We start from the raw sequence: 10,214 nt of genomic DNA on the forward strand, positions 1-10,214 counted from the left end.
CAAGGTGGGGGGAAGGGAAAAAGGAAGCAGGGGCAGGGAAGTCAAGATTGGGGTTTCCTTCTCTGAAGTCTCAGTATGTGCGGGGCTACTTAGGTGAATGACCTCAGGATACCCCCCAAGAGAGGAAATTTTTTTTGATTCGGCATCCTTAAGCCCCTCCCCCACACAATTCCTACGCATTTGGCAGGAAAGGCAAAGAATGCTAAGAGGTCAAAATCAATATTGTCTTAGGGGCGGCAAAGGCAAAACTTGGCACTAGGGGCAGATGTGCCAAGGCAACTAGGGCGTCCAACCGTGGCCTTGTTTGCAACGTAGATGCCTATGAAGGGGCAGTCATTTAGTTACCCTTTGCCTGCGACCGCGCCTTTAGGACTTGAATCTTTCGGCGCTCGGCTACTCTCCCCTAGCTCTTCCTCCCTTGTCTCCCCGGCTTGCGGGCGCTCGGTGTTCAGCCACGCCGCCTGTCGCCTGGTAGTGGGGCCGGAAGTTGTTCGGGGGAGGGGGGACAGCCGTGCTGGGGGGGTTTATGGGGGGGGCCCGTCCCTCCTCAGGTGAAGCAGCTGATGGAGATGGAGCCGCCGCCGCCCCTGAGCGCCCGGGTCCCGCCTCCGGCCCGGTTGCGGCCGCCTCAGTGACCCCACTCCCCCCGCACTGGGCCGCCCGGGCCAGAGTGGGGGACCCCCGCCGCCCCGCCCCCTTCTCCCCCAATACCTTACCCTCTCCCTCTCCCACCCAGCCTGCGCGCGCGCGGAGCTCCCTCAGGTGAGTGAGGGGCGGGGTTTGGGCGAAGCGCGAGGGGCGGGGCCTCGGCCGCCGGGGGCGGGGCCTGAGGGGCTTGGGTGTGAAGGGAGGGGGACACGTGGGTGGGGGCCAGGCGGGAAGAGGGTCGCTGGGTGGGTTGCGGCCCAAGGGAGGAAGCTGGCATGGAGGGTTTGGCGCGAGGCCACAGGATTGAGGGAGATGTAGCAGGGACCTAGGCGTCCTAAAAGGGCGGGAGATGGGTCACGGCAGAGGACCGAGGACAGGCGGGAGCTGGTGTGCGCGAGGCTCCTTCGTGGGGTACAGCTGGGGTAGAACAGAAGGACAGGACAGCTGGGGTGGAACAGAAGGACAGGACGGAGAAAGGAGAATTAGACTGGGTACCTGGGCAAAGAAGCGAGAGGCGGCGCGGGGTTGGGTGGGGGCAAGGTGTCCGTCAAGAAGGTTAGAGAGAAAGACATAGGCCTAAGTGGGAAGACTGGGAGGCAGTGAGCAGAGTGGGAGAAACATGTGGTAGAGAAGAAACTTAGGGTGGAGCGAAAAGTGCTGTCTGGGGTACTATGTAGGGTGAAAAGTCCAGGGAACCTGAGAAGCAAGGTTGGCAAAGAAGAGATTCATTGCGTAGGAGCCCTAAGGAAGAAACACAGAGGAAGCCCTGGGGCAGACCACCAGAGGGTACAGCAGACTTGGGAAGCAGGTCTAAACTAAAACAGCCTTCCCTGTACCTCCTCACACAGCCCCATCCACAGTTATTGTCTTCCCCCTTGTAGTTGTAGATTCTCACTGTTTGATTTCTATCCTTTTTTTTTTTTTTTTAAATTATGACTGGTCCTGTCTGGTGACAATGTTTAGTGGGAACATGGACCTTTAGATATGAGATGTTTAGGAAATATGGTACCCCGTTTCCCCCTCCAAGGTCATGAATTTACTGACTCTGCTTCTAGGAAGATTTGATGTATTACGAACCACATTGTGTCAAAGTTTGCACACCTTTCACCTCAGTCCCTTCTATAAGCAAAACTGTCTACTGTTGTGATTTATCCACCCCCACTTACATGTCTTATAGCTCCAGGTACACTCCAGCCTCCCCGGTCCGAGCCCTCAAAGCATCAGTGGTGAGCATGGTATGGTTGTGACCTGCTCATAGGTCAGCTCTAGGCCTTCCGACATCATGGCCAAGCAGCAGACTATTGAGGCCTGGCTGTTTCCCCTTAATGCTACTTGTTCACTTTGTCTGGGTGAAGGTACATGTCCATGTCCTTAGGAAGCAATAAAAGCAGATGTCTGACTACCTAGAATATTTCCACTTTAGATAACTCAGATTCTGAGGACAAGACCAGATAAAAGGCCAAATCAGACACCCTTTGGGTGTAGCATCTTATTTGGTAGGGGTATGTGAAATGCCCAGCTAGGAATTCCTCATCTCCTCATGGGTCTGCCAGAGTAGGTCAGTGAATCTTGCTCTGTGGTGTGCGGGGGACTTCAGCCTTCCCCACTTACAGCCTAATTCAGAGAATCCAGACTGCTCCCTGGGTCATGAGAACTGTCAAAAGAGTGGCTCCTGAGATAAAAATAAAGTCTTTAAAGAAGAAAATAGCCTTACCATTGGGAAGCAGAAGAGGTCTCAGTGGAGCTTCTGGGATGGGCCCGAGGATGGTGGGAGCTGCCCTCAATTTGGCAGCTTCAGAATTATATCTTGTCCTAGTCAATAGATGCTGATGTCTCAAGCACAAAACATAATGTTTTTTTGCCCACTGAGTGCAGTTAGTTAGTTCAATTGTAGCTTCTGGGCAATCCCCTTACTCTCAGTAGGTTTGGAGGACTTGGCTCAGAAATAAGTTCTGACTTTTTTCCAGTGGAAAATGCAACTGAAAGTTTATTTCTTATTTCCTCTTAGTACATGCTTAGTACTTCCCAACATGGGAGGAACATTATCCCATCTTTTATCCTACCTTCCCCACCCAACATCCACAAAGAAATTATTTCCTCCCTGACTGGCCATCTCTCTTCCCTCAACACACACACACACACACAAAATAGTCAAGGAAAAATAAAAAGTTATTATAGGGCAGGTATTTCTAGCCTCATTTCACTCCGTAGGAACAAATAGGAGTGTGGAACCCTGTGGGTATAGACAATGCCACAGGCAGAGGGACTCCCTTTGTTGGTCTCTTGACCCTGCTGGAGAAAGCTCTGAATTCCAGGCTCTTTCATTTGCCTCCTTTTCTCAGAAGAGTTGGGGACTCTATTGGAAACAGAGAGACAGGTTCAAGGTCTTTCAGAGGAAAGCATCTAAGAAAGGGTAGTGCTGATATGAATGGCCTGGTCCCTCCCAAGGGTCATTGACCTTGCAGACTCTGCTAGAATACGTATGCTGGTCTAATCCTTGAGCCAAGGAGCCCTGTTCCTACATTAAAGAGATTTAGTGAGAGTCTAGGTTGGCTTTTTCCTCAGGCCCATAATCTCTGAAAACAGACATGGGAGGGAGAGGATTATTTATTTTCCCATCCATAGACCTGTGTTTGTAGTTCAAGGACTTAAGTCACTAAGATGGAGACCCCAAAACTGTCCATTTCATCACCCAAGAAAGTAGGCAAGCAGAGGAGCCCCAGACCTTGCTATGGCAAGATTTGATTTTGTGCTGTAGTAGAAAGAAGCCCAGACTGGTAACCTGGGTTCTATTTGTCCTACTTCTATCGCTAACCAGATAGGTGACTCTGGGCTTAGTTTAACTCTTCTGTTAAAACCAAAAGATTGGAGATCATCTCTCAACTCCATTCTAGCTCCAAGATTCTCTAGGTCCTGGAGCACCCCTGCCCCAGGCCCTCCAAATGAACAGAGGCTTACTAAATTGGATTGTCAGAGCAAGATTCGTTGTTAGCAGAGGAGCCTGAAAACATCTTCCTGGCCCAAACAACAGTGAGCTCTTTTGGTCACCATGCATTAGGGACTTCTGGCCAGGACTGCCACCAAAGGCAATTGTTTCTGTCTCTTCCACCTTTTTGCCACCCTACCCCAATCAGAATAGTTAATTGAGACTTCCATGTCATTTCAAACTTCACTTGAGATAGTAAACCCTGTTTTGGGCATCTTTGGCTTCAAAACCTATTATTATAAAACTCAGATTGAACTGCCCTGCTCTACTTTACCCACCCCTGCCAAAAGGTACAGCTGAACAGCAGTGACCTTGTGGAACCTTTCTGTAAACACAGGGCTTATGTACTCAAGGGTATACCCCAAAACCCCAGAAAGTATCATCTCATGTGCATCACACCTGGTGATTTAAACTGTTTAGTTTGGCCCTTTCCTTAGTCCTGAAATGAGACATGGGAGGGGTGAGATTGTTTCTCCTCCCACCCATAAACCTTAGCCTTCTCTCTCTTCCGCAGTCTACATGGGGAGGCCAGGGAAGCACAAAGAACAAGAGAAAAGATGCATCCAACTGAGAGCTAAAAGGAGACAATGAGGTGATATTTTCCCACTGCCCAGGTGTTGTGTTTCCAGCTCTTACCCCTTCTTATTTTAGAGACTGGCCATTCCTAGGGTGACCTGGGAATTCATCCCTCCACACTGCTCCCCAAGCACTTGGATAACAAAGCTGAGCTGTCCTCATCTGTGTTATAAGTAAACAGGTCACTATCTACAACCTGGTGAAAATGAATCAGATCCTTCTGCTGTAAATACAGACACATAAGCTGAGAAAAGGTTGGTGGGTTTCCTTCAGAGGGCACTAGGTTGACCCTAAAGATCACTTCAGAGCTGCAAATCGCTCAATGTCTAGGTCTGGTTCCTGGAAAGGGGCGTGTAGTCAGGTTGCAGACAATACCTAATTCCACCTCTTCTCTCAACCCTTTACCCTTTCCCCCTCCCCAGTTATTCAAAGTCCTGATAGAGAGCAGAGCCAGCTTTGTGATTCCAACATTTTTTTGGCTGAGATTTCATTCAGTTCAGGAAGGCACAGACAGGAGAGGATGATGCTTGGGTTTGGTCCACTTCTAGTACCTGCACTGCTCAATCCCAGGCAGGTCGGAAGATCTGTCTTGTTCATAATCACTGGGCAAATATCATATGATATTGCTTATATGTGGAATCTAAAAAAAGCTACAAATGGACTTATCTACAAAACAGAAATAGAGTTACAGATGTAGAAAATAAACTTATCGTTACTGGGGGAGGGGGGTAAGGGAGGGGAGGGATAAATTGGAAGATTGGGATTGACACATACACACTACTATATATAAAATAAATAACTAATAAGGACCTACTGTATAGCACAGGGAACTCTACTCAATACTCTGTAATGGCCTATATGGGAAAAAAATCTAAAAAAGAGTGGATATATGTATAACAGATTCACTTTGCTGTACACCTGAAACTAACACAACATTGTAAATCAACTATACCCCAGTAAAAATTTTTTTTTAAATCACTGGGCTCCACCTCAGATCCCAGATCCTAAGAGAGACCAGAGAAAAAAATTTCCCCTCCTCCCTATTGCAACCAAAAGGATGGCATGGATCCTTGCCCCTCTCTCCACTTTCACCCTCTTTCCCAACAACATCCTTCTCACTACCTTTCTACCCACTAAGCCACATGGAGTGTGTTTTAAATTCCAATTTTGGAGTTTCACTGGATCAAACAGGATTCTTTAGAGGATTTGAAGAGCTTTAATTACTTGTGATGTCCATATTCTTTCAGGCTTTCAGAACCACTACATAGAGAAAACTTGACTTTCTGATATTTTTTTCACCAATAGTTAGAGCTGTGGGAACATTTTTGTGGAGAGGGGGAGATGAGGGTGGTAGCTGATGCCTGACCTTGGAAGTCAGACCTTGGATTGGTCTCACCTGCTGCTTCTCAGGAAGTGTGGTGGGAAATCTTCTGTCTGGAAGGGATACCCATTCCTGCCCATTCCTGTTTAAATGCGATATCATGTTGATGGAAGAAAGCCAGGGCCATGGAGGATTCTTATTATGGTGCCAGGTGCATTCAAAGAACAGGGAAGAAAGTCTTTGTCTCAGGTTACAATGACCAGCCTTTCCTCCCTCCTCATAAAAATACTTCCTTTTGAATTGGGGGGCTGGCTGTTTCTAGTTGCTTTGTATTCAGCTCACTGAACTGAATTTACAGTACATATGTGCCTGCGTCCATCACTGAATGGTGTCTGTGTTGCTCTAAAGCCAGTTTCCGTTTGAGATCTTTGAACCAAACCTGTCTTGTGTCACTAACTTCTCCCTCTCTATGCCTCCTCTCGCTGTGATGTGTCTCCAGTTGGCACTGCCTAATTTGACCCAGTTCCTCTAAGGAGACACTAAGATCTTCCTGGCAGGCCAGGCAGGGGAGAAAGTTCTTTGAGGGGCAGTGAGTGGGAAGGTGCAGAGGGATATGCTGCCTGAAGACTTGAGGAAACAGTGAAGTCCATCTCCTGATGTGCTCCTGGCTCTCAGAATACCAGGATCGGGAACAGCAGAATCTCAGTCCAGTCTCACTCCCAGAGCTACCAACTTGGCATTTAGACCAGTTGGAGACAGCTAAAGACTGATTTTGCCCAAGATGTGTCATGGAGCACCTGTTAAGAAAAATTAAGAAACAGAAGAGCTCAGTTTACTTCTAGGAACAAAGTCCAACTCAGAAAACAACTCCTTCAGACCCTTCTGGAAATTGTTTTGGGGCCATTTGGGCAGGTGTCCAAGAATGAGATGCACTTCCTGAGCCAGTATTCAGCATAGCTGAATGCTGTGCTTCAACTCTTCTGCTCACCTAGTGCTTGTCTAGCTCCCCGTTCATACACACACATGCGCGCGCGCGCACACACACACACACACACACACACACACACACACAAAATCGCATTAGGATATTTCTCCCCACAGAGCCTGCTCAATTTGTTCTTACTTTGTTTTTTTTTAATAAATAAATTTACTTATTTATTTATTTTTGGCTGCGTTGGGTCTTCGTTGCTGCGCGCAGGCTTTCTCTAGTTGCAGTGACCGGGGGCTACTCTTTGTTGCGGTGTGTGGGCTTCTCATCGTGGTGGCTTCTCTTGTTGTGGAGCACGGGCTCTAGGCACACGGGCTTCAGTAGTTGGGGCACACGGGCTCAGTAGTTGTGGCTCGCGGGTTCTAGAGCACAGGCTCAGTAGTTGTGGCACACAGGCTTTGTCGCTCCGCGGCATGTGGGATCTTCCCAGACCAGGGATCAAACCCGTGTCCCCTGCATTGGCAGGTGGATTCTTAACCACTGTGCCACCAGGGAAGTCCCTGCTCTTACTTTTTAAGTAACAGACCCCACTCCCACGGGGATCACACCAAAGGAAAAGATGTTAGAACCAGGGAAAAGCAAGAAGATCCATGAAGGCCTTGAGTACCCTGGCTTTTGAAAGGAAGCACACCTCAGAGAGACAGGAGACTTGGGTTCTTTTCCTTGTTCCAGGCTCACTATGAGCCCTGAGACAAGTCACTTAGCTGCTCTGAACCTCAGTTTCTCCAGAAAATGGGGAAAAACCTCCTCACTCTTGCTTCTCCTGCATTGGGGTGGGGGGGGTGGGAAGTCACGTGTGGCATCTTGAGCTCTGCAAAATCCCAAAGGGCAATTATGGAGCTAATGATTAAGAAATGAAAGGGGCCCCATGAGTACCAGACCGCGTTCCCTCATATTTCCATCTCTGACCACCGCAAGTTCTATGGCTAGTTCCAGAGGGTATGAGTTCACTAACCACTGTGGACTTGGGCTCTTCTCATCATTGCCCCTAAGGGAACCTTCAAGGAACTGCTTCTTACTGTGGCTTGGTCTAGCAGTCTGGTCCCAAAGCTCAGTCCATCCCGGGGAGGATGTCAAGAAAAGAGGAGTTGAAAATAAACTTGGAGAATTATTTCTTCCACACCCAGGCGTCCTAGGTGAGACTAGAAATCTCTCTAATGAAATCTAGGGAGAGCTGCTTTGCGAAGCGAAGGAGAGCCCGTGTGTCAGGCTTTCTCATGAGACTTTTTAGAGTATGATGTCTCTCAGCACTAGACAAGAATGACTTGGAGTGTGGTGAGAGGGAGAGAGGGTGATAGACACTTTTCCCCTGTGTGCCCTCCAGAGCCCCCATCCCCAGCTCTATCAATATAGTATTACCAGCAAACCAGATTTCCATCCATCTGCCTCACTGAGATCCTTCAAAGAGACCAAGAATCCGGGTGGCAGCTCAGGCTGTTCCCTCGCCCCACTCTAGCTCCCCCAAATCTGCCCCTGGGGTATTTATTTTTCATAAGATGACTGGTGAAAGCAATTTTGGATGTATGTAAATTTCTACCAAATAGAATTTTTCTTCTCCTCCCACAGGCTCCTGAGATAATTCATTGCAACAAATTATCACTTTTAATTATCCTCAGTTCTTGATTGTTTAATACTCTACTGCCAATTACTGTTTGCCTTCCCTCAAATAGACTAACCTGCATTTTAAATTCAGGTTCCCACCCCAACTCCCCTTTTAAAAAAATAAACATAGCAAAGTAATTGACAAGAAGGGGGAAAACACTTAAAGGTTTAATTTGACTATTACACCTTCAGTAGAGGATTCCTCTCTGAACTTGAGGTGGGCTGCTCTCCTCTATCTTCTACTTTCCTGTCCCCCTCCCTCCTTCCACCCAAAAAAGTATCCCTTGAATGACTGAATCTAGCTTCTTCCTCCTATTGCTACCCCATCCTTAACAAGGTTTAGAGCCTCTGTGGGGTTGTTTCTTTGCCTCATGAGAGCTGAGCTGTAAACTGTCTCCTTTCCTACACCATCAGCTCCACTTACAGGGAGGGGGTCTACTCTCCAAACAACACGATCAGGGACTGGTGTAGAATAAGACAGTGTTTCCACCTGAGAGACTGGGGAAGCCTGCAGAAGTTGGAGGTTGGAGGAGACCCTGGGGTTTGTAAGTCAGGGTACATCGTCTTTCTCTCCAGGACAAAGTATGAGGTTTTGCTTCTTTAGGATAGGGTCAGAGCACACTTAAGTGTTCCTTTAGGGTTCTTGCTAACTCCAGAATGTTAGAGAGAAACCTACTCCCTTTCCAGATCTGGCTTCTAATAGTAGCTGTTTTCTCTTCCAGCAGAATCTCTCTAAGATGGACATAGAAGACAGCAATGGCCGCTCCTATATGTCTGGTATGCCCTCTTGTGCATTCTGTTTGTAAGGGGCTGGGAGCAGATGCTCTCCTGTGGAGGAGAGTGGAGAGCCTTCAGCCTAGCACAGGACCTCTAAGTGCCCTGGTCACAGAGCTGTCACTCACTCTTGGTAGTGTGCATTTATTTTGGTCATTTTACATTCCCTATAAAGTGATTCTCTTTCCAGACATCTTAGAGGATAGGAGTAGGAGAAGGAAATAGGAGAGGAATATGAGTAGAGACTATTAGAGAGTGGACTGATTTGAAACAAAGAGACAGAAGGAAGATAAGATTCCTTCTTCTATGCTCTGAGGTCACCAGCTAAACACAACACAACATCCTGTCCTAGCCAGGTAGAGAGCAGAGCCAGGTTTCAAACCTCAAAGGCCTGCAGGGGCCAGGTGTGTATGTAAAAGAGTGAACTGGCTTTGGATAATGAGCAGAAGAGAATGATGGGGACTGTCATGGACTGGAGAGCACATGTCCTACCTCAAGGAGCAGCAGCTCTGCAGGGTCCAACAGGCATTGCCATGTGGGAATGTGTATCCAGTATGGCCAAAACTTCTAGCTTTTCAAAAGAAATCAGAAATCAGGATTTTATATGAAATGTCTCCATTTAAAAATAATAACTCCATATTTTAAAAAATGTTCCATGGGGCAAGAAGCCAAATTTATCTATGGTCTGAATTCAGCCAGTGGGCCAAGAGCTTACACCTTTGAAGGAGAGGTAGAGAGCCCAGTTCTCCCCCAATCCTTTCCGTGATCATAACGTCGTAGCTTTTTATACCTGCCAAATACTCTTACTGAGGCAGAAGAGATCACTGCTTGTAGTATGGGTGGCTTTTAGGGATATGAAAGTAATCAGGATCCTCTTAGAGGTTCACAAGATGAAAAGAAATGAGGAACTTCATCTGGTTCTCTCTCTGAGGGTGTAGGAAAGGGCCTAAGACAGAGTTTGTCTCTACGATGGAAGGAATCATTTTTTGGACCATTAGAATGTTAGGGCAGGAAATGATTGTAAGAGGTAAGCCAGCCAGAATTGGGTTTTGAGGTGATGCGTATCCCCATCAGTAATCCAGGCACCATTGTAGAAATGACCTATAGTTTATTTTTTTACCTTAAAGTGGGACCAATGGAGGAATTATGGGCATGCGCTAAGGGAGATAGCAAGATGGGTCAGACACACATATGAGAGTCATTGACAACACCTGCATAATGTCAAGGTAAGAAGTTGACTCTGACCCCTTTCTCATTTAAGGAGGGAAGGCGTTGGAATGGGTACAGGCATTTGATACCTGTTACATGCTGGACAGAGT

General features: G+C 47.5%; 1 protein-coding gene across 5 annotated transcripts in view; it reads left to right on the plus strand.

Annotated features, from left to right (window-relative positions):
- The first annotated feature begins 505 nt into the window (after window positions 1–505).
- IKZF4 (IKAROS family zinc finger 4) overlaps window positions 506–10,214 on the plus strand; it is a 26,663-nt gene continuing 16,954 nt past the window's right edge. The window contains exons 1-3 of one of the 5 annotated variants that reach the window (XM_067696913.1): window positions 506–762; window positions 4,149–4,226; window positions 8,847–8,898. In XM_067696913.1, the coding sequence (XP_067553014.1) occupies window positions 8,859–8,898 (40 nt within the window). In that variant the 5' untranslated portion in view covers window positions 506–762; window positions 4,149–4,226; window positions 8,847–8,858. Of the gene's footprint in view, window positions 763–2,436; window positions 4,227–8,846; window positions 8,899–10,022; window positions 10,122–10,214 lie in introns of those variants that run through there. The other 4 variants (XM_067696912.1, XM_067696915.1, XM_067696914.1 and 1 more) reach the window with 4 other exon arrangements.

The sequence above is a fragment of the Pseudorca crassidens genome, chromosome 11, assembly GCF_039906515.1.
Source record: "Pseudorca crassidens isolate mPseCra1 chromosome 11, mPseCra1.hap1, whole genome shotgun sequence".
In the NCBI taxonomy this organism is placed as follows: domain Eukaryota; kingdom Metazoa; phylum Chordata; class Mammalia; order Artiodactyla; family Delphinidae; genus Pseudorca; species Pseudorca crassidens.